Source organism: Megascapheus bottae, chromosome 1 (assembly GCF_031878675.1).
Source record: "Megascapheus bottae isolate mThoBot1 chromosome 1, mThoBot2.hap1, whole genome shotgun sequence".
Classification (NCBI taxonomy): Eukaryota; Metazoa; Chordata; class Mammalia; order Rodentia; family Geomyidae; genus Megascapheus; species Megascapheus bottae.
Window position 1 is genome coordinate 30,578,692 of NC_143509.1, and position 23,720 is coordinate 30,602,411.

A 23,720-nucleotide genomic window follows, 5' to 3' on the forward strand; every position below is an offset into this window, starting at 1 on the left:
TCTCTACAAGGATTTGGTCGCAAACTTTTCAGTGGCCCCTGGAGCAGCAAGGTGCCCAGGGGGTTGTGACAGTAAAGGGTAGATATTTGGGCTGAAGGCAAGGCTGCAGGGTGGCACTGAGGCAGAGAAAAGTCCGCTGTGAGGTCCCAGAGTCTTGAAGGATGGATCAGAGAGGCCAAGTACCATTGACATAGGACACTGTGAAATAAGAAATGAGCATGTTGGAACTGGGTAATAGTGGCTCAAAGCTGGAATCCCAGCTACTTGGGAAGCAAAGATCAGAAGGACATAGTTCCAGACCAGCCTAGGTAAGAATTTAACAAGACCTCCATCTCAACCAATAAAAAGCTGAGAGGAAGTTGGGCGCTAAGGGCTCATGGTTGTTATTCTAGCTGCTCAGGAGGCTGGGATCTGAGGATCAAAGTTCAAAACCAGCTGGGGCAGGAGAGTCAAGGAGACTCTTATCTCCAATTAACCACCACAAAGCTAGAAGTGGAGTTGTGACTCAAGTGGTAGAGTGCTAGCCTTGAGTAAAGTAGCTTAGGGACAGTGTCCAGACCCTGAGGATAAGCCCTAGTACTGGCACATGAGTACACGTTCAGACATGCACAAAATAATCTAGGAGGCACAAGGAGAAGGCTCCCTCTCCCCATGAATGGCTGATCCTCTAAAGTATGATGACAGCCTACTAGCCATGTGTTACATACCAGACACTGTTCTGAGTAGTTTGTTATTGTGGGTCTTTTTGGCCGCCGTCACAGCTCTGTAGAATAAAGACAGTATTACTATTTGGGCATTCGTTGCTTAAAACTGTAATCCTAACCACTCAGGAGGCTAAGATCTGATGATTGTGGTTCAAACCCAGCCTAGGCAAGAAAGTCTGTGAGATTCATATCTCCAATGAACCACCAGAAAACCAGAAGTGGTGCTGTGGCTCAAGTGGTAGAGCATTTGAAGTGTGCAAAACAGCTCAGGGTACCCAGGCCCTGGGTTCAAGCTCCATGACTGAGTTTTTAAAAATAAAAAGTATTGCTATCATATATAGATGAGGAAACACTCAGAGATTGACTGTATTTTTTTTTTAGTTATTGAAGCTTAAACACAGGGCTTCATGCTTACCAGGCAGACACTCTACCACGTGATCCACACCCCCAGACTTTATTTCTTGAATACTGCCTTTGTTTCCCCCCACCCGCCTTAGAGTTCGATCCTCCTATTTATGCCTATGTAACTGAGATGACGGGATGCCCAATAACCATGTCTAGCTTATTGGTTGAGATGGAAGAATCACACCGATAGGTTTTATGGGCCAGGATTAGCCCTGGATGTGATCTTTCCTATCTCTGTCTCCTGAGTAATTCAGATCACAAGTGTGAGACATCAAACACCCAGCAGAGACATAGTTATGTTCATCTTAAATGAGCACAGTGTTGTAGGACTGAGTGTCTAACCTGTGAGAAATGGCGCTATCTCTAGGTGAGGATCTGAACTTGGTTGTGGTGTAGGACCCCCTGCCTCTGTCTTGACATGAGAGGAGGTGTCAGAAATGTGGGACTTGGCTTCACCTGAAAGATCGGAAGCCTGTGGGCGTGGCTTCAACTGGGAAATCAAGTGCAAGGATATGGCTGTGTGGCAGGGAAACTAGCTCAAGTGTTAGGGCACGTCCTAAGTTGTGGGGCGTGGCTCTGGCAGTGTCGGGCATGGTCCTCCCAAGAGGGAGGACCCTGAGTTCAATCTCCAGTAAAACAGCTACAAAAAAAACAGACAAAAATGTGCTGCTAGGTACTGTGGCTCAAGCCTGTAACACTTGCTACTTGGGAGACAGAGATGTGGGATCAGGGTTTGAGGACAGCCTGAAGAAGTAAGTTCTTGAGACTCCATCTCATTTAATGGCCAGTCACTGTCATGTATACCTCTCCTCCTAGCTACAGGAGAGCTATGATAGCCAGAGAGACTAGCACACACCTGTCATCTCCATCCATCTGGAAAAGCACAAATAGGAGGTTCACAGTTCAGGCCTACCTTGGCAGGAAATAAGACCCTGCCCTGAAAATAGCCAAGATAAAAAGGTAATATCTAGGCTGGGAGTTTGGCCTAGTGGTAGAGTGCTTACCTAGCATGTACAAAGACCTGGGTTCAATTCCTTGGTACCACATATATAGAAAAAAGCCAGAAGTGATGCTGTGGCCCAAGTAGTAGAGCTCTCGCCTTGAGAAAGTCCTAGGACAGTGCTCAGGCCCTGAGTTCAAGCCCCAGGACTGGCAAAATAAAAATTAAAAATTAAATAAAAAATAAAGTTTTAAAAAAGAAAGGAAATATTTAGCACTGACAAAAAGCCTGGAAGGTCTTTTGGTGGCCTGAGCATGTACCACGTGGTACACGCTGGGCTGACTGTACCCAAGCCGCTCTCCTGAGACCTGGAGGTAGATGCTGGGAGCCAGCTAGACCCCTCCTGAGCCATCAGCCATCATCAAAGGTGATGGATAGAGGAGGAAGAACCCTTACCTGGAATTTCTGAGGAAGGCCTTCCTCTTGTGGCTGGAGTCCTTGAGCTTTTCAGAATTCATCTTCTTCCCAACCTGAAGAAGGCCTAGCAGCATATGGAGAGAGAAACGAATCAAAAGCTCCACCCACACACTCAGAGCTCCTGGGTCCAGCTGAGCCTGAAGCCCCCTATTGGTTGCTTGTTTAAAGTGGTGAGTTTTGCCTGAGTTTGAAATTTCCATCTGCAAGCAGCTGGAAGTGTCCTGATTAGAAGCATTGAGATGGGAGTGGAGGAGTGGAGATGTGTCTAAAGTGATAGAGTACCAGCCTTGAGAGAAAAACTAAGGTCAGCACCTAAGCCCTGACTTCAAGCGTGTGTGTGTGTGTGTGTGTGTGTGTGTGTGTGTGTGTGTGTGTGTGTGTGTGTGTGTGTGTGTCTCTCTCTCTCTCTCTCTCTCTCTCTCTCTCTCTCTGCTCTTGCACACACACACACACACACACACACCCCACAGATGATGCTTCAGGTGGTTGGTCATTCACTTGCTCTCCAGAGATTTAGAAGCGTAACATATCCACTGACAGACATAGAAGATGCCTCTGCTCCCTCCTCCAGTAGATGCTGGGCTGGGGTCTTACCCACCGTGCAAGGCCTTCTGGGAGATGTGGCCAGCTTTCATCCGAGCATTCAGGATCCCCATGGCTCTCTGCACCCCTCTGTCCTGAGGGTTCCCGCACACGATCTGGCCTTTCCAGGGGAGGTAGAATCTATGGTGGGTGGAGAGGAGGGGGGGCGGGGTAATGGATATGGAGAACAAAAGCCAGGCACTGGCGGCTCACCCCTGTAATCCTAGCTCCTCAAGAGGTTGACACCTAAAGATTCCCTGGTTCGAAACAAGCACAGGCAAGAAAAAGAAAAAAATCCGAGAGACACATGTCTCCAATGAACCAGAAAAAAAAATGCCACAAGTGGAGCTGTGATTCAAGTGGTAAAGCACCAGCTTTGAGTGGAAAGAAAAAGAAAACTAAGGGATAGAGAGCAAAGCTGTACGTGTGTCCTGACACTCGTGATCCTACTCACATGACAGCGGGGAGATTGCAGCTTCCACTCACATCCTGGCGCAGGTAATACCTGGAATGCCGGAGAACTCGCCAGCTGATGTTAGAATGGTAGCGCAGGCAGCAGTCCTCAAAGCCACCTGCAAACACAAGGCCACCTTCACACTTGAATCCCTGGGGGTGTGCTTTTTCCCAGCTGTGGGCAGTTGTGCACACATGGACACACACACATACACACCCATACACTGCTTCTACACCAGCACAGGCGAGCTCCTCACATGGGAATTGAGGAAGCTGTCTAGCTCTCTCTTTGCTCTTCATTTGGGGACAGGTGACAGGAGCTGGAGAAGGCTTATGATGGAATAGAACAAAACACCCCCCTTCTATTCCTTTTTTGGGCACAGGTGCCAATCATAGGAGGGTGAGGCCACACTTCCTAAAGCCAACTTCACCAGCTAGTTCTAAAGTCTCGTCATCCAACTTGCAGGTTGGGCCTCCTCCTCCCTACTCTCCCCTCCCTCTCCCCCATAAATAAATAAATAAACAAACAAATAGATAGCAGGGTGCTGGTGGCTCATGCTTGTAATTCTAGCTACTTAGGAGGCTGAGATCTGAGGATCATGGCTCAAAACCAGTCCAGGCAGGAAAATCCTCATGAAGCTCTTATTTCCAATTAACCACTAAAACAAACAAAAACAAAGAAAAAAACCAACAGAAGTGGAGCTCAAAGTGGTAGAGAGCTAGCCTTGAGCAATAAAGTTCAGAGACAGCATCCTGAGTGCAAGCCCCAGTTACCACCCCCCCCTACATCCCCACAAACACTACCTAAAATTTAAAAAGGCTGGAGGCATGACTTAAGTGGTATAGTTCCCACTTAACAAGTGCAAGGCCCTGAGTTCAAATCCCAGTATTGCAAATAAATGAATAAATATGTTTGAGGCCTGGATTCCATCTCCAGCTTGGGGGACGGAGGGAGGGAGGGAGGGAGGACTGGGGGAAGGGGAGAGTTAAACATGTTAAGAGCTATCATTAGGTGCCAAATGTCCAGACAATGCAGAGAGAAACTGGACCTAGTGTCTTAGGGGAATCTCTGGGGAAAGGTATATAATGGCTAGGGAAAAGGGGTCCAGAGTAGGGGTCCAGAGTTGAGAGAACAAGCCACCTCCAGGGACCAGGTCTAAGTCCTAGCCAAGCCCAGCAACAGTGCAGCAGGTCGGGGACTCAGTCCTCTTTCCATTCCCCAACCTTGGCTCTTGAGGACAAGGATCTAGGGTTTCAGGGTTCCTGGCAGGTAGTTTCCAAGGCTTGGGGGGCCCTTCCCCCCTCCTACCCCAAGATCAAAGGGCAGGGGTTGGGCCAGGCTCTGATATGAGAACAAAGCTCAGACGCTCTCCTGGTCAAAGGGTAGTTTCTGTGGGGGCTTGGAACTTGGACCCATCAAACCCTGTACAGAAGCAGGGAGGACAGTCAGGCCGTTGGGTCTCAATCTGGCCTGGGGCTTTGCTTGGCCATTTGCTGGGAGCCAGTGGTCTTCTAGCACCTGGTATCAGAGCTTCTGAATGACACTACATGCCTGGAAGAGGCATGTGAAAGAAATCTAGCACCTGCTCCAATGAGGGCTGCTCAAAAGCTTCTCCATTAATAACAATAATGATTGTTGCTGAGCGGTGTGTGTGTGTGTGTGTGTGTGTGTGTGTGTGTGTGTGTGTGTGTGTGCACGGGCTTGAATTCATAACCTGAGCACTGTCCCTCAGCTTTTTCACTCAAGGCTAGCACTCTGCCACTTGAGTCAGAACTCTACTTCTGGCTCTTTTGGTGGTTTGTTGGAGCTAAGAGTGTCAAGACTTTTCTGCCCAACTTTTCTGGCTTCCAACCACAATCTTCAGAGCTCAGCTTCCTGAGTAGCTAGGATCACAGCCACAAGGGATCTTTATGTCTGCTTCATGCAGTAGGAATTGCAGATTCCCACTTTGCAGATGAGGAAACTGAGGTTCAGGGTTTGAGTGACAGCTCAGCAGGACTGAACAGGGAAGGAAGGCAGGGCAGAGCCTGGAGGGGATTCCACTCCTGAAGGTGTTCAGGACATTGCCAGCTCTGCAGAGCCATGACACTGCAGAGGGGTCCTGGCCCTAGTAGCTTTTCCTACAGCTAGAAGTTACCCACCATTGCTCCCCACAGACCTTAGGTCCCAGAACCCTGCCAAAGAGACACTGTAGGAATGGGGAGACTCTGCATCAAGGAATCAATCAGGAACCCTTTCCATTTCCCCCCACCCCAGGGACTGAACAATGCTAGGAATCTAGGCCATGTCCTGGACAGACACCACTGTAGAATTCAGTAGAGATGAGACTAGGGAGAATGCTGGAGGTGAGGAGGGGCAAAGGGGGACAGGAAGGATGGATAGAGAGGGGAGGGTCCAGGGGAGGTCAGGTAGATATGGCTGAAGACAATACCTTGTGCAAGCAGAGTGGGGACCCAGGATCCCATGAAGCTGGCTAGCAGGCAGAACAGGAGCCACAAATGCATGGTGCAGGTTGGATCTTCTCTTTGGCTACCTCAGGAGATAATGAGGGTCCCCTGGGGAGGCAGAGAGAGGCGATGAAGACAGAAACTGACATTGCTCAGCCAGGTCCTGAGGTGGCCCAGGCAATGGGTCACTAGAGCAAATAAGGACCCGCTGCTTTTCTGAAGCAGGGCTAGAAAGAAGACTCACCGATGCCTGGTAGGCCCTGGGAAGTGGCGCTGTTAAGGTACACCTTACAGTCTGTGGAGTCAGCAGGTTGGCTGCACCCTTTATAGATGGAGCTCCACCCTGCAATCTTCTGCCCTCCCTCCTCGCTCCCTCCCTCGCTTCCTTCCCTTCCTCCCCACCTGTTCTGGGCTCCTACTGCATATATCAAGGTTTGAACTCCACTTGGACCTCAAAGGCTTCCTGTCCATTGAATTTCTAGTCTCCCCCAGTCCATCCCCGGACGCTCAGGCTAGCACCCCTACTGTGTCCTTGTTTCAAGATCCTTTACCTTCTCTCTGACTTCACCTCCATGGTGCTAGACAGACAAAGGGAAGGATGAGAGAGAGAAAGCCATTTCAGGAAATGGGGTCTTTTTTCTTTTGAAATCAGATAATGGTGATCATTGCCAAGCCTAGTACACACCCCAGAACATTCTGCAGGTCGATGGCCATATGTTCAAACGTGAATTTTCTCCAAGATTATATTGAGAGTAATCACAATGCAAAATGTTATTAAGTGGGGTGCTGGTGGCTCATGCCTGTGATTCTAGCTACTCAGGAGGCTGAGATCTAAGGATCTCGGTTCAAAGCCTGTCCAGGCAGGAAAGTTTATGAGATTCCTATCTCCAGTTAACCACCAGAAAACCCAAAGTGGAGCTCAAAGTGGTAGCCTTGAGCAAAAGCTCAGGGTCAACAACCGGGCCCTGAGTTCAAGCCCCAGAAACTTTCACAAAAACAAACAAAAAATATTCACAACAAGAAAAGTTCTGGGTTTTGGAAGCAAAGACAGGAGCTTCAGATAACTAACCATATCCATGAAAAAAGCAAAGCAAAATTCACTGACAAGGCTTGGCTCAGTGTGACATATGCAGAACAAGGGTAAGGAGTTGGGGAAGATAGTGGGGAGGGAGGATGGGACTCGGCCAATTGCTGATTGCTTTTATCTTGTCTTTATTGTTTTTTATTTTTTTATTTTTTGCCAGTCCTGGGGCTTGAACTCAGGGCCTGAGCACTGTCCTTGGGTTTTCTCAAGGCTGGAGCTCTACCACTTGAGCCACAGCACCACTTCCAGCTTTTTCTATGTATGTGGTACCACCGAATGGAACCTGGGTCTTCATGTATGCTAGACAAGCACTCTACCACTAGGCCAACTTTTCAAACTTTTAAAAATTGTTATTGTAAAGGTGATGTACACAGGGGTTACAGTTACATAAGTCATCAAGTAAGTTCCTTCTTCTTCTTCTTTTTTTTTTTTTTTTTTGCCAGTCCTGGGGCTTAAACTCAGGGCCTGGGCACTGTCCTTGGGGCTCTGAGTAGGTGTGAGCTACCGGCACAACGCTTGATGGCTTTTAACTTTTTATTGCTCTGGTCAGCAACCTTTCTCTGAGTATTTATCACACTGAACTTCTGTGTCATTTCTCAGGCTCTTAGCAAAACATAATTTATATAGAGAATCCTTTCTTGAATACTTGTTTGTTAAACATGACATTTGAAATATGATGTAAAAATCGATGTTAATAAAATCTTTAAAAAAAATTAAAAAAAGATAACTCTCCCTTCACCTATTCTGTCCCCACTATTCTGAAGCCGGGTGGGTGGGACTCAGAATGGAGGAGGGGCTTGACGAATGGTATTTAAGGTTCTAGTCTCTGTAGCTAGGGCGGGGCTTGAGGGGGCTAAAGGCGGGGCTTGATGGATGCTGCTGAGAATTGGCTGGTAGATGCAAGGTGTGTGGGCGTGGCTTGTCGCTGGGGGCGTGGCCTGGAGGGTGGGGATTGGTGCGGGTGGGTGGGGCTTGCTTATTTGCCGCTTGTGGGGGGGGGGGGAACTCAGGCTAGGGGCAGGGTTTGCAGTGTCAGTCGGGTTGCCCAGACTCCCACATCCAGCCGGCTTTTTCCACTTGGGGGCTTAAAGTTCCCCCTACTCGGGGTGGGGGAGGCCGGGTGGGGACGCCGCTCCGCGTGGCTGCGGGCTTGGGGACGCGGCGTGGCGGGCCAGGGCCAGCCTGCCCGTTATGGCTCACCTGCACCCTTGTCGGGCAGAGGCTAGCTACCCCAGAGTTAGCGGGAGGCCAGCCTGTGGCGTGTGAGCCCATTCCCCCACCCTGCCCGCCCAGGGTTTGTCTCACCAGCAGCCTACATTAGGAGGAGGGGTTCGGGACGCGGGGACCCCTCGCCCCCAGGGGCCAGGGCGCAGGGTGCACAGAGATAGGCCAGGCCGGCGACAGGATGCTTCATGGAGACCCTGAATTAAGGCTGAGGACTCAATGAATTGGGGGATCCCATGCCTCTCGATGACTCCCTGCCAAGTGTGAAATGAGCACAGCTGGAGCGCAGGGCTTCTGCTGATGGGGGTGGTTGGAGGGGGTCTTTTGGCCAGACTGCAAGGAATGAGCACACCCCAGGTTTGAATGGACAAGCAGAGGCCTCTTCTTCCCACAAGATAAGCCAGCAGTCAATGGCCCAGGGATGAGCAAGAGCTGGCTTTCTCCACTCAGTGAAAGGCACCTTGTGTGGTCACACAGGTGGCAGATCCATCCAGGTGCCTACTGTTGGGACCCGCCATTCTGAAGTAGAGCCTGAGGGTCAGGGAGGACAAGTAATGCACTTTTTTTTAGGGGGGGGTGGCAGTCTTGGGGCTTGAACTCAGGGCCTAGGCATTGTCCCTGAGCTTGTTTTACTCAAGGCTAGCACTCTACCACTTGGTCCACAGCACCACTCCTGGCTTGTTCTGAACAGGTTATTGGAGATAAGAGTCTCATGGACTTTCAAGCCTGGGCTGGCTTTGAACTGCGGTTCTGTCTCCTTTGTAGCGAGGATTACAGGCCTGAGACACTGACACCCAGCTAAGTAAAGCATTCTTAACAAAATACTATATGGGAAAAAGGTATTAAATAAGTAGATGCCAAGTGACATCTAGAGAACTGGTGACAGAGGATAGGTGACAGTCACAGAACTCCCTGGAGGGAGTTTGTAGCAAGGTGACATCCCATGCTGGATGTGTCTGTGTGGGATGCTCAGAGCGCCTTCATCAGGGATGTGGAGGAAACAACAGGACAAGCAGGTGTGCGTTGGAGTTCAGCAGAGGAGGATGCTAGGAAAAGCTGCCTGGGAGGGGAGGGAAGGATGGGGTGGACAGCGGAAGATAAGGTGGGAGGGGACAGGCTATTTAAAGCCTCCCATGCCAAGCCAAGAAAAGGTGACCTTCACCAACAAGGCACCAGACAGTTGCTGAAGGAATTTATTCAACTGGAGGTGGAGGGGGTAGTTGTGGTCCAGCCTGAGTCCGAGCTCAGTCAAGGTCATGTGAAAAATGGGAAGAGTCATCAAGGTGAACTCTTGACATAGAGGTGGGCAGAGATAAGAGTCTCATACTCTTTCTTGCCTGGGCTGGCTTTGAATCCTGATCCTCAGATCTCAGTCTCCTAGGTAGTTAGGATTACAGCTGTGAGCCACTGAGCCTGGCACAATTGTCCTTCTTGAGAAAAGTATTTTCTGGTTTCTTTTTTTGCCAGTCCTGGGCCTTGAACACAGGGCCTGGCCACAGTCCTTTGGTTTTCTCAAGTCTAGAGCTCTGCCACTTGAGCCACAGCACCACTTCCTGCTTTTTTCTACATATGTGGTACCAAGGAATCGAACCCAGGTCTTCGTGCATACTATGCAAACACTCTACCACTAGGCCAAACTCCTGGCCCCATGTTTTCTGGTTTCTGTGATCTTGACTTCCCTGGGAAAGAAAAGCAATTGTGAGTTGAGAGCTTCTACCTCTGGAAAGAAGTCTGAAGCCAGTAGGGCTTTTCTCTCCATCCAGAGGACCTGAGCACCTCTGGCCTCTGGGTTGCTGGAGGCAGGCATGCTTGAAAACCTGGTGTTAACCTAAGCTGCTCACTGAATGAGGTGGGCATGAGCTAGTTCATTTAAGGGGCATCCTCATTTAAGGGAACTTGAACTCAGGACCTGGGTGTTGTCCCTTCACTTTTTCCACTCAAGTCTGATCCTCTACCACTTTAAACTATAGCTCTGCTTCTGGCTTTTTGGTGGTTAGTTGGAGATAACAGTCTCATAAGGCTTTCATGCCAGGACTGATTTTGAATTGCAATCCTCAGATATCAGCCCCCTGCATAGCTAGGATTACAGGAATGAGCCTATAGTACCTGACATTTCCAATAACTTCATCATCATCCCTCTCCTCCTCCTCCTCCTCTTTCTTCTTTCTCCTCCTCCTCTTCTTCTTCTTCCTCTTCTTCTTCCTATTACTATTATTATTTTGCCTGTCCTGGGACTTGAACTCAGGGCCTAGGCACTGTCCCTGAGCTTCTTTGACTCAAAATTTGAGTACTTTACCATCTAAGCCACAGAACTACTTCTGGCTTTTTCTGAGTAGTTTATTGGAGATAAGAATCTCACAGACTTCCCTGCCTGGGTTGACTTCCAACCTTGATCCTCAGAGCTGAGCCTCCTGAGTAGCTAAGATTATAGGCCTGAGCGACTGGTGCCTAGCTTGCAGATTAAAGATCGCAGATTATTGAAGATGATAGGCGCTTGCTGCCCTCTGTGGGTGGAGTCAACCACAGGGACTTATGAACCCCTGCTATGTCCACCAAAGGATCTTTCTGACCAATGTGAGCATCGCTGCCAGGAAAGTGAGTACTGGGCTTCTTCCAGCATGGATGGCCTTCTACTTGGGGCCACCCTTGCCCATGGCCCTCCCCTCAAAACTTCCTGCAGTGTCTCAGGTTGCCTTGACCTCTCAGTCATCTGTTTCTGATCTTTGCTCCCTGGGCCATTCTCCGACTGTGTGATCTTTAATAGACTGATAACATCTGGCTTTCTCTTGCTCTCACTTACAGGCATGTGTGTGGAGTGTGCGTTCAGTCACTCTGTCGGCTGTGTCTTTTCATCTCTTGTTAGGGGTGTGTGTGTGGAGGGGGGATTCTGTGATACTCCAGTGTGAAAATGGCCAGGGTGTGGCAGGCAAACCCGTGCATTCCAGCATGAGGAACAAGGCTGGATGAATTGAATTTTTGTTTGTCCTGGGGACAACTCGGTGGGAGAGCATAGGCTCTCCTACTGCGTTGGAGGACAGGATCTGGTAAACTGCCAAGGAACTGGAAGTTTATAAGAAAAGATTGGTGGTAGGACAGCAATTGTAATCCAAATATTCTATGTATATGTGTATAAATGGGATGGAACCTATTAAAATTATTTGAAAGGGGGCAGGGGACAAGAAAGAACACTAGTGGGGTGAACTCCATCAAAGTGTATTATGTGCATGAATGGAAATATCCTCTATATTTTAAAAAAGAGATGGAGAAAAGTTTGGGTGGTTTCTTTCTTTCTTTTTTTTTTGTCATGGGACTTGAACTCAGGGCCTATGTATTGTCCCTCACCTCTTTTGCTCAAGGCTAGCTTGAGCCACAGTTCTACTTCTGGCTGTGTGTGTGTGTGTGTGTGTGTGTGTGTGTGTGTGTGTGTGTGTGTGATTAATCAGAGATAAGAGCCTTATGGATGTTTCTGCTGGGCTGGCTTCAAACTGTGATACTCAGATCTCAGCCTCCTTAATAGCGAGGATTACAGATGTGAGCCACCAGCACCTGGCTGGGTGGTTTTTTTTTTATTTTTGTCAGTTGTGGGGTTTGAACTCTGGGCCTGGGTGCTATCCTGAGCTCTTCAGCTCAAGGCTACTGCCTTACTCCTGAACCACAGCGTCACTTCCAGTTTTGTGATGGTTAATTGTAGATAAGAGTCTCATGGATTTTCATGTCTGGGCTGGCTTTGAACCCCAATCCTCATATCTCAGCCTCCTGAGTAACTAGGATTACAGACATGAGCCACTGGCACCCGGCTTGGTGGATTCTTAAAAGTGAAACATAGGCTCCCCCTCAAAAGGAGGCCTGGTGTGGACAGACAGAAGTTGTCAGTGGAAGTAGCCAGCCAGGAGAGCATAGTTTTGGCCTGCAAGGGGTGTTACTTTACCTACTCCGGGGAGGAGGCTGAGAAGGGTGTGTTAGCATGAGGGGGTGGTCAGGATTGGCTGGTGGTGTTTGGAGATGGATGATGAAAACTGGGTATAGTATGGAAAGGGGTAAAGTTGTGGCAGCTGATGGTACCAGTGCTAGAAGCCCCACAGCTGTGCCAAGAAGGTAAGGGTTAAATGGGTGAAGGGCGAAGGCTGGAGACAAGAGATGTGATATGGATTATCATGGTTCAAGGTTAAAGTGTGGGGTTTGTGTAAAATGTATGTCCTGCAGTCAGGAGCCAAGGAGACTTTTATATTAATAACTCTGTGTACTAGTACTGGGGCTTGAACTCTGGGCCTGGGCACTATCCTTGAGCTCTTCAGCTCAAGGCTACCACCCTACCCCTTGAACCACAGCACCACTTCTGGTTTTCTGGTAAGAGTCTCACGGCCTTTAGTACCCAGGCTGACTATGAATCTGGATCCTCAGATCTCAGCCTCCTGAGTAGATTGGATTACAGGCATGACTCACTGCACCCAGCTCCTGGGCTTCTTTTTATTTCCTCTCAAGGGCAGCGCTCTACCACTTGTGCTATAGGGCTTTTGGGTGAATAATTGAGCTCTTTTTTCCTCAAAGCTAGCCCTCTACCACTTTGAGCCACAGCACTACTTCAGCTTTCTGGTGGTTCACTGGAGGTAAGAGTCTCACAGACTTTCCTGCCTGGACTGACTTTGAACTACATTTCTTAGATATCAACCTCCTGGGTAGCTAGGACTCTAGGCCTGCGCCACTGGTGTGTACCCCTTTTGAACTTTTTGAGTTCCGCTTCTGTATTGTTAAAAGATTTTTGTGGTAATGTCTGCTCAGCTGTTTCTGGGCCATCCTCTAGTTTTTGGAGATTCTCTCCCTCTTTTCCCCCCAGATATCCAGAGTTGACAGAAGATAAAGGTAGAGGTAAAAATGGCTCTCATTAGTCTCTAGGTCACTGCTTCTGCTAAGCAGTTACAAAAGAGAGATGGAAGTTCTTCTTTCTGAGTAACTTTGTGATCTTTTCATAGCTGAAGGCTTTTAAGGCCAGGAGACAGGTTATCATTCATTTCAGATCTTGAGATCTAGTCTGGTCATTTCCACCAGGTGTTTTTTCCCCTGGGGACCATCATCCCCATAGACTGGGGGCTGTCCATGGAGCATGCCTGCATACACATATGCTGCCGTCCAGATCCAGTTCCTGCCTTCAGGGGACAAAGAATAAGATGACATATATGTCCTGCCAGGTGTGAGATCACCAGCCTGGCTGCTATAATCTTTTGTGGTGGGTGGTGGGGTCAGACACAAAGAAGCCATGGTGTTTTCCATGAGAGAAAATGGAACATAGTGACCAGGCCCTCCCTGCTGGCCGCCTTGTGTAGGGAGAAAGCTGAGGTAGATCTGAAGGCGAAGGTAGAGATGGGGTGAGGTGTATGAGATCGTGGGAGAAGGGGTGAAGAGAGAGATAGAAGGGGTTGCTCCTCCAGAGTTTAAAATCAGGCTAAGAGGAAGGGAGGCTGGCTTAGTGGGGTGATGCAATCTTTGGGGAAGGCTCGGGAAGGAACCACAAGGTTGATAGGAGTGGAGACAAGGCCAGGCCTGGATATGGGGACCTTGAACCATTTTCTCTTCTTTTTCTCTTTCTTCTTCTTTTTTCTTTTCTTTCTTTTTTTTTTTTTTGACAGCCCTGGGGCTTGAACTCAGAGTCTGAGCACTGTCCTTGGGCTTTCTTTTAAGGCTAGCACTCTACCACTTGAGCCTCAGCACCACTTCCGGCTTTTTTCTATGTATGTGGTACTGAGGAATTGAACCCAGGGCTTCGTGCATGCTAGACAAGCACTCTACCACTAGGCCAAACTCTTGGCCTTCTTGGACCATTTTCAAATGTTGGAGGAAGTTTTTAAGAATTTGAATCAGGGAAGTGGAGTTGTGGCTCAAATGGTCGAGCACTAGCTTTGAGCTGAAGAGCTCAGAAACAGCACCTAGGCCCAGAGTTCAAGCCCCACCACTGACAACAACAACAACAAAAAAAGAATTTGAGTCAGGTGCTGGTGGCTCTTGCCTGTAATCTTAGCTACTTAGGAGGCTGAGTTCTGAGGTTCACAACTGGCAACTAGTCCAGGCAGGATACTCTGTGATTTTTCTTTTTTGGGGTCAGTGGTGGTGCTTGAACTCTGGGCCTGGGTGCTACCCCTGAGCCCTTCAGCTCAAGGCTGGCACTCTACCACTTTGACAACCACAGCGCCACTTCTGGTTTTCTGGTGGTTAATAGGAGATTTGACTTTCACACCTGGGCTGGCTTTGAATGGCAATCCTTAGCCCTCAGCCTCCTCAGTAGCAAGGATTAGAGGTGTGAGCCACTGGCTCCGGCTCTATGAAACTTTTAATCTCCAATTAATCACCTGAAAACTGGAAGCGGTGCTGTGGCTGTAAGTGGTAGAATACTAGCTTGGGGTGAAAAAGCTCAGGGACAGTGCCTCGGCTCTGAGTTCATGCCCTATGACAGAGAAAAAGAAGAAGAAAACAATTTGGGAGCCAAAAATGCCCTGTTTGGACCAATCCTGATCATTGTCCAGTTTAAACTGTGGAAAGACTGTTGCAGTCAAAGATTTGGTTTAATGGTTTCTAAGAGATCCAGGGTCTGAAAGTTTTGGAGGACAGCACTGTGGACTGTCCCTTGAGGAGTTAAATGTCTTTTTATCCCATTTTGGAAAACTGAGGCGACAGATCCTCTCAGCGGGATAGACAGACATGTCAGAAGGTCAGTGTACCCCTCTGACCAGCTGATAGTATGGCAGATAGCTCAGGTATTTACAGAAAATGACTGGGGAAATTACCTGGTGGGTAGAGAAAGGGAAGCTCTTTGACCCGACGCTTCTGCGAGTGTCCTGGCCCCTTCCAGGACCCCCCAAAAGGGAAAATCTCCCCCAAATTGGCTGCCCTTAAGTCAGTCCTCACAGTATCCAGAAAAGGAAATCCAGTCAGAAGAAACTGGATCACAGGCTGTTAGGGGCTAGGATGGGGGAGGGGATGGAGGTGATGACAGGGTTTCTTCTTCCTATGGCAGTGAGAAAGTTCTGGAATGAGATAGTAGTGCCTGCTGTCCAACATGAGAGCTACTAGAAACCACTATTTTTTCCTTGAAAAATCAGACAAGCAAAGGAAAACAAAGCAAAACAAAAGAAACAAACCAACAGACACATGTAAAACACAGGAGACACAGCAAACAGGGGAACTTGTGACACAAAATACAATTGGATGGGGCTGTGAGTTTAGCCTAGTGGTACAGTGCTTGCCTGGCATGTATGAAGCTCCGGGTTTGAGTCCCTGGTGCCATATACATAGAAAAAGCTGGAAGTGGTGCTGTGGCTCAGGTGCTAGGCCCTGAGTTCAAGCTGCAGAACTGGCAAAAAAAAAAAAAATGAATAAGCAAAACTCTTAAAAAGGGGCAGGGAGTTTGGCCTAGTGGTAGAGTGCTTGCATAGCATGCAAAAAACTCTTAAAAAAAAAAAGAAAAGAAAAGAAAAGAAGGGGTATCATTGTGTGACAGGTAATGTACCTACTATCTGGCAAATGTAACTGTAAGCCCTCTGTACATTACCCTGACAATATAAAAAAAAATGCCATAGTAGCCTCTACTGAATTTGTAGAAACAGGGTGGTAAAAATGGATTTACTGGCCAGGCACCCTTGGCTCATACCTGTAGTCCTTGAGAGGCTAAGATCTGAAGATTGTTGTTCAAAGCCAGTCAGGCAGGAAAGTCTGTGAGACTCATTTTTTTTTTTTTTTTTGCAGTCCTAGGACGTGAACTCAGGGCCTGGGCACTGTCCTTGGGTTTTCTCAAGGCTAGAGCTCTACCACTTGAGACACAGCACCACTTCTCCCTTCTCTGTGTATGTGGTACCAATGAATGGAACCCAGGGCATGCTAAGTGATCACTCTACCACTAGGCCATGCTCCAGGCCCTATGAGACTCCAGTGAATCATCAGAAAACCTGAAGTGGCCCTGGGGCTCAAGTGGCAGAGTATTAGCCTTGAGCAAAAAAAGTTCAGGGACAGTACTCAAGCCCTAGGACCAATCCCTCCCTGCCACACACACACACGAATTATTGGTTTATGGTTCACTCAGGAAGGCGCCTAAGAGTGGACAGGGTCATTGTCAATATTGTTTTGGGACAACAGGACTCACTGGAACATTCCATGGCCCCGGGGCACAGAGTGGTGTGGCTTTTCCCATGGAAACCTTAGAGATTTGAAATCCCCAGTGCTTTGCTGCTGGAAAGTGAAGCCTTAGGGTGAGACTGAGAGTAAGTCCTGGGAAAAGATTTCCCAGGTTGGTTCAGGTCAATGACAAATGTTCTGATAGACAGTCCTTGGGGACATTGACCTCAGTGTTGTTTACTGGATGGGTGTCAGGATGGCATGGCATGTGCTGTGCCCAGCACTGTGGCACAGGGGCTCCAGAAGTGGCAATGTGCCACATCCAAGCAACTTGACACAGAAGTGGGTTTATTTATTTATTGCTGGTACTGGGTCTTGAATTCAGGGCCTGGACACTATATCCCTGAGCTTCTTTGGCTTAAGACTAATGTTCTACCACTTCCGGCCTTTTTGGTAGTTTATTTAGAGATGAGTGTTATGCCCAGGCTGGCTTTGAACCACAATCCTCAGAACTCAGTCTCGTAAAATAGCTAGGGTTACAAGTATTAGACACCAGTGCCTGACTAAGTGGGTTTATTAACACAGCAATTCCTGTGGAAAGCTGGCACTTCTGAGTGCTCCAAGGCCAGCCTTGAAGTGAGAAACTGTGTACAGGGCAAGAATGGACAAGGACTCAGAAACTAGGACCATGGGGCTATTTGTTCTTCTGGGAGTGATCTCATCAGGAATTTCCAAACTGTTGCTAATCTGAAAATCAACTCAGTGACCTAAGATAAAACTAAGTTAGGGGGCCAGGAAATTGGCTTGATGGCAGAGTGTTTGTGTTAGATAATATGCAGACTTTACCAATAACCACGCCGACTTTCAGGTACAGGGAACAAAGGAAAACGTTTAATGCCCAACTTGTGGAGTTTAGGGGTGAAGAGGAGGTGGAGACCCTGGGGTGGATGTGAGGAACAGGAGCTTCATCATGGCAGACTAGGATTTATGGATACTGTCCAAATGGTAGATGAGAGGGTCTGCAGTTGTCCATATCTGAAGGTTACTCTGGGGGGATGCTGTGGCCCAAATGGTTTATGGTTAACCAGGGAGTGCCATCCCGAGGTAAAGGGGTGGGAACTAGTTATCTACTGCTCTAATTGGGGCATGGTGTTATGTAGGCCATGCTAAACTATGGGAAGAGAAGAGGGGGCCCAGGGCAGTGGTGACTGTTGTTCATGGTAAGCTATAAGTTAACTCCAATGAACCACCAGAACTATGGGAAAGGAGGCCCTGGGTCCATCCTATCAGTTCGCCTAGCATGCATGAAGACCTGTTTCATTCCTTGGTACCACATACATACCAAAAAAAAGGGCAGAAGTGGTGCTGTGGCTCAAGTGATAGAGCTCCAGCCTCGAGAAAGCCCAAGGACAGGGCTCAGGTCCTGAATTCAAGCCCAGAGACTGGCATAAAGAAACAAACAAAAAAATGCAAAACAAAATCTAAGGGGCCGGTGGTTCACACCTATAATCTTAGCTACTCAGGAAGCTGAGATCTGAGGATTGGGTTTGAAGCAAGCCTGGGCAGAAAAAGTCTAAGAGGTTCTCTCTCCAATTAATCACCAATAAGCCAGAAGTGGAGTTGTAGCTCAAGTGATAGAGCTTTAACCTTGAGCAAAAGAGACCAGGGATAGCACTTAGGCCCTGAGTTCAAGCCCTAGTACTGGCATGAAAGAAACAATGAAAAAGAAAGCATATATTCATGTAAGTCTTTTATTTTTAAGTCCTTATTTAAAGATGACTTCTCTTACCAGCTCACTGCCTATCAGCCTCAGATCTCAGTCTCCTGAGTAGCTAGGATTACAAGGGTGAGCCATCAGCCCCTGGCAGATAAGAGTCTATGAGACTCTTATCTCCAATGAACTACTCAGAAAAAGCTGGAAGTGGCACTGTGGCTCAAGTTGTAGAACCTCTGTCTTTGAGTACAGAGAGGCTCAGGGATAGCTCCCAGGTCTGGAGTTCACACCCCAGGATTGGTTTTAAAAAAAAGTTAATGGGGGGCCGGAGTTTGGCCTAGTGGTAGAGTGCTTGCCTAGCATGCACGAAGACCCGGGTTCAATTCCTCGGTACCACATACATAGAAAAAAGCTGGAAGTGGTGCTGAGGCTCAAGTGGTAGAACTCTAGCCTTGAGAAAGCCCAAGGACAGTGCTCAGGCCCTGAGCTCAAGCCCAGGACTGTCAAAAAAAAAATTAATTAATTCATTAATTAATTAAAAAAAGTTAATGTCTTCAAGGCTTGGTCCTCAATATGGCTTTGTTCTGAGGCCCATTTCAGTAGGTGATTGGATCATGAGAGCTCTGATGTCATCAACAGATGAAGTCATTAATAGACTGAGAGCTGAATGGACTATGGGAGGTGGGTGGGAACTACAGGAGTGAGGCCTGACTGGCAAAGAAGGTTCCTAGGGTAAGCTCTAGAAGAGTGCTTCTCCACCCCGGCTCCAGATTTCTTCTCTTTCCTTCCCAGAGGCCATGAGGTGAGCAGCTCTGTTCCAGCACTTGCTGCCTGCCTCCATGCTGTCTCATCACAGCCCAGAAGAAATTGTGTCAAGGGACCATGGACTGAAACCTAGGAAGCTGGGAGTCTTTTCCTTCTAAGTCCATTATCCTAGGCATTTTATCACAGCCATGGAAAGCTGGCTAACACAGCAAGTCTCTGAAAACTTCTGGAAACAGCTTGTTAGAGCCTTGGCAAAGCTGGGGACTGCCACCTTTTCAGTGTCAGCTCAAAGGCCTCTGTCCTCACTAGCTGCAATCCTGACCCAGAATCATAAATCTGAGCCATTGTTTTAGTCAGTGGCTCTGCCTGGCAGTCCCTCTTTCCCTCACCTTCTTTCTATGGGGCTGGATTGGAACCCAGGTCCCTGCACATGTTTGGCTTCAGCATACCTTTGCTCTCATCCAGTTCAGCTACTGTTCTCCATAAAGAACACTGTTCTCAGCCCAGGTCCAAGAACTCATGTCTGTGAGAGAGTCGTGTCTGTGATTCTGGATCTAATGAAACCCCCACAGCTTGTGCTGAAGAAAGGGATTAGAGCTGAGTGCTGGTGGCTCATGTGTGTCATCTTCAGGAGGCTGAGATCTGAGGATTGTGGTTCTAAGTCAGCCCAGGCAGAAAGTCTGAGATTCTACTCTCCAATGAACCACCAGAAAACCAGAAGTGGAGCTGTGGCTCAAAGTGGTAGAGTGCTAGCCTTGAGCACAAGAGCTCAGGGACAGTGCCAGGTCCTGATTTCAAGTCCCATGACCAACCAAAAAGAAAGAAAAAAGAAATTAGAACTTGGATAAATGGCGGTGGCTGGACAGTCCTTTAACCTTCACACCTTAGATTAATCGTATCTAAGTTCAAATCACTACCCTGTCCCTGTTAGACTTCTGCTGCTCTCAGGACCTGGTTTCATCTCATTACAGTCAACCACATGCTGCATGATATCCCGTCAATCTCAGAGTCCCCTTTATGGCTCATGTCCCCATAGAGGTCCTTTTCTCAATGCCAAATTCAGCTGGGCTCCTACCTGCCTCAGGGACTTTTCACTTGCTATTCTTTCTGCCTCAAATAGGCTCTCTTTTATGTCTCAAGCTGAAACTCTGTATGCATAGGCAAGGTCTCCCTGGTTACCCTAAAATGAGGTTGGGTGTTTCTATTCTACGCTTTTCTGGCACTCTGAACCTTTGTAGATGATAATTAGAAAGAAAGAAAGAAAAGAAAGAAAGAAAGAAAGAAGAAGGAAAAAAAGAAAGAGAAAAAGAAAAAAGAAGGAAAGAGAAAGGGAGAAAGAGAGGGAGAAGGAAAGAAGGAAGGAAAGAAAGAAAAAGAAAGAAAGAAAGGAAGGAAGGAAGGAAGGGAAGAGACAGGCGCTGTGGCTCATGCCTGTAATCCTAGCTACTCAGGAGCTGAGATCTGAGGATCATGATTCAAAGCCAGTCCAGGTACTAACGTCCATAAGACTCTTTTCTTTTCTTTCTTTTGCCAGTCCTAGGGCTTGAACTCAGGGCCTGAGCACTGTCCATGATTTCTCTATTGTCTTCTTATCAGAGCAGTACTTAGTCCAATGTAGTAGTAGCAATGTGTTTGCTGAGGCCTAGAAATGTAGTCAGTCCAATTTGGGATGTTAAATACACACTGAATTTCAAACACAGGTGGGAGAAAAAAAAAAGCAATGCAACAGATTTTACAATTTTTAATTTTAATCACATGTTGAACTGTTTTGGACATTTGGGGTTAAAGAAAACATTATCAAGCCAAGCACGGGTGGCTCACATCTGTAATCCTAGCTACTCGGAGGCTGAGATCTGAGGATTGGGTAGGAAGCCAACACCCGCACAAAAGGACCTGTTATCTCTAATTAACCTCTAGAAGATGGGAAGTGGGGCTTGGCTCAAGGGTAGGGCGGTAGCCTTGAGCTAAAGTGCTTAGGGACAGCATCCTGGCTGAGTTTAAGCCTTATTAACCACAAACCAACAAAAACAAAAAAAACAAAAAACTGGAAGTGGAGCCGGGTGCTGGTGGCTCACATCTGTAATCCTAGCTACTCAGGAGGCTGAGATCTGAGGATCATGGTTTGAAGTTCGCCCAGGCAGAAGCCAGCTTATGAGACTCTTATTTCCAATTAACTACTCAAAAACCGGAAGTGGTGCTATGGCTCAAGTGGTAAAGCACTAGCCTTGAGCAAAAAGTGTCCAAGGACAGTGCTTAGATCCTAGGACTGGCAAAAAGAAAAATAAAATATGTATATGGTTTGTATATATATTTCTTCAGACCACCACCAGCAGATAATATTAGCCAAAATATTAGTAGGTGGGTTGTTATTGTCTATTTGGGGGCTTTCTGGTGGCACTGGGGTTTGAATTCAGAGCCTTGTATTTGTTAAGCAGGTGCTCTGCCACTTGTGCCATGTCTCCAGTTCTAAGCACATTTTTTTCTTTCTTTTTAGTCTCCCTCCCTGCCTAGTAACTGGCATAGACAAAATTTAAAAAAAAAAATTTTTTTTTTTTTAGCCTGGCAAGGTGGTTCATGCCTGTAATCTTAGCTACTCAGGAGGCTGAGATCTGAGGATCAAGTTTCACAGCCACCCTGAACACCAAAGGACCAGAGACTCTTATCTCCAACTTATCTCTAGAAAAGGGGGAAGTGGGGCTTGGCTCAAGGGTAGGGCAGTAGCTTTGAGCTGAAGAGCTCAGGGACAGCACCCAGGCAGAGTTCAAGCTCCATGACCCACCCTCCCCCCCCCAATTTTTTTTGTCAGTTGTTGTACTTGAACTTGGGGCCTTGGCGTTGTCCCTGAGCTCTTTTGCTCAGGGTTAGTTAATGCTCTACTATTTTGAGCCACAGCACCCTTTCCGGTTTCCTGGTAGTTCATTTGGAGATAAGAGTCTCTCAGACTTTCCTGCAGGGCTGGCTTTGAACTTCAACCCTCAGGTCTCAGCCTCCTGAGTAGCTAGGATCACAGGCGTGAGCCACCAGGCTTAGAAAATAAAATCTTAATAATCCAAGCACCAGTGACTCAGGCTTGTAATCCTAGCTCCTCAGGAGCCTGAAATCTGAGGATCGCGGTGGCGGTTCAAATCCAGCCCGGGCATGAAAGTCAGTCTCTCTCTTCCCTCCCCAGTCCTGGGCCTTGAACTCAGGGCTTGAGCACCATCAAGGCCATCGCTCTACCACTTGAGCCACAGCACCACTTCCAGCATTTTTCAGTGTATATGGTCCCGAGGAATCGAACCCAGAGCGTCATGCGCGTTAGGCAAGCACTCTACCACCAGGCCAAACTCCCCCACCCGTGAGACTCATCTCCAATTCAAGCACTAAAATGCCAGACATGGTGGAGCTGCGGCTCAAGTGGTAGAGCAATAGCCTTGGGGGAGGAGGGAAGTTCAGAGAGTGCCCAGGCCCTGAGTTCAAGCCCCAGAGCAGGCACCAAATAAATGAATAAATAAATAAATACCTGAATGAATGAATGAATGAATGAATGGGAGGCGGAGCCTCTGCAAACTCTCTGGTCCTAAAGCCACCACCAGAATCTCACTTCTTATCGCAACCGATAAAGAAACAGAGGCCTGGGTACGTGACGTCAGCCCGTGTGCAAACGTACGTAGAGTGCAAACGTCAGGGTCGGGATTCGAACTCAGGCTCTGTCCTCCTAGCGTCGGTGCGCTGACCGCTCGCTCCTACCTTACTGGGCAGCAGCGGTGGTGACAACAGCTGCGCGATGGACAGGGGTAGAACACACAGCACGCGTTCGACAGAGAGATCCGAGATCCGCTGTCTCCACACGGTCTCGGTGGGCCAGGCCCCAGTTGGCTCTTTCCGCGGCCATCGCTGGCCACCCGCGTCTTCGCCGGCAGCCTTAGCCCATCGCAAGCAGCGTCGACCGGAAGTCCCGCCTTCCCCGCGCGCCCCACGGTACCGCGACAGCCACACCGACCAATTGGCAGCGCGCGGTGGAGAAGGTCCGCCAATGGGCGTTCTCGCTACGGGGGGGCGTGTCCGGGCCGCGGGCCGGAGCGGGTCGTGCGCGCTAAGGAGGAGCCGCCGCCGCCGCCGCCGTCGCCGTCGCCGCCGCCACCGCTACCGAGGCCGAGCGGAGCCGTTATCGCTGCCCCGCTGCCCACCGCCCGCCCGCCCCGGAGCAGTCCCGGGCCCTCCCGCCCGTGTCCAGGTGAGGCAAGGAGCCTTCTGCCGCACCCGATGGAGTAGGCCGCGGCAGGCCTGCGCTCGCCTAGCCGGGCCGCGGGCGCCCGCGGGCCTGCACCGGCTGAGGCCCAGGCCTTGCCAGGCCGGGAGGGGACGCGCGCGGGCCGCGGCGGGCGGGCGGGCGGGAGCTGGCCAGTCGCGGGGTGGTGGCGGTGGTGGTGGCGGTGGTGGTGGTGGTGGTGGTATGGAGACAGGCCCCGGGCCGGATTCCTCTGGACGCCGCGAGGGGCGGGCGAGGTGGACCCGGCGTGGGCACGCGGCTGGGGGCCGGGCTCTATGTCCGGGGGCCCGGAGATCCGGGGGCGAGGAGTGAGAGCTGGGGGCGGGGGGAGCGGGGGGAGCGCCTGGAGAGCGCAGAGGTCACTGCCCACGGGCTGGCTCCCTCGGGAAACACTACGGATTCTTTTGTGATGGTTGTCAGGGCAGCGCAGCGGGGTCCGAGGGCCTTTTAGAAGTGTGCAAACCCTTCAGTACGTGTGCAAGTCCTAGAGAAGAAGAAGAAGAAGAAGAAGAAGAAGAAGAAGAAGAAGAAGAAGAAGAAGAAGAAGAAGAAAAAAGAGATGATTCTTTTTT

General features: G+C 49.0%; 2 protein-coding genes across 3 annotated transcripts in view; one reads left to right on the forward strand and one right to left on the reverse strand.

The window, feature by feature from the left end:
• Positions 1–22,755, reverse strand: Ccl25 (C-C motif chemokine ligand 25). Of its 2 annotated transcripts, none has more exons than XM_090329776.1 (7): positions 22,626–22,755; positions 5,994–6,117; positions 3,563–3,680; positions 3,125–3,249; positions 2,506–2,590; positions 708–763; positions 1–198 (listed from the first exon to the last, which is right to left on the reverse strand). In XM_090329776.1, the coding sequence occupies exons 2-7, from the start codon at positions 6,064–6,066 to the stop codon at positions 167–169; spliced, it is 489 nt and encodes a 162-aa protein (XP_090185902.1). In that variant the 5' UTR covers positions 6,067–6,117; positions 22,626–22,755; the 3' UTR covers positions 1–166. The 2 variants fall into 2 exon arrangements, with proteins under 2 accessions (XP_090185902.1, XP_090185894.1); XM_090329768.1 differs by lacking the exon at positions 22,626–22,755 and adding an exon at positions 6,254–6,296.
• A 213-nt stretch (positions 22,756–22,968) lies between these two features.
• Positions 22,969–23,720, forward strand: part of Elavl1 (ELAV like RNA binding protein 1) — a 37,973-nt gene continuing 37,221 nt past the window's right edge. The window contains exon 1 of the mRNA XM_090341660.1: positions 22,969–23,112. The gene's annotated coding sequence lies outside the window, so the exon portion shown is untranslated. The remainder of the gene's footprint in view (positions 23,113–23,720) is intronic.

Excerpts from the sequence above, each read along its gene's own strand:
- Ccl25 (XM_090329776.1), bottom strand. The coding sequence starts at position 6,066 with ATGCATTTGTGGCTCCTGTTCTGCCTGCTAGCCAGCTTCATGGGATCC. Across the intron at positions 764-2,505 it reads GCCTTCCTCAGAAATTCCAG|AGCTGTGACGGCGGCCAAAA; the intron begins GTAAGGGTTCTT and ends TTTATTCTACAG. Across the intron at positions 199-707 it reads ACTACTCAGAACAGTGTCTG|TGTCCTATGTCAATGGTACT; the intron begins GTATGTAACACA and ends CTTATTTCACAG.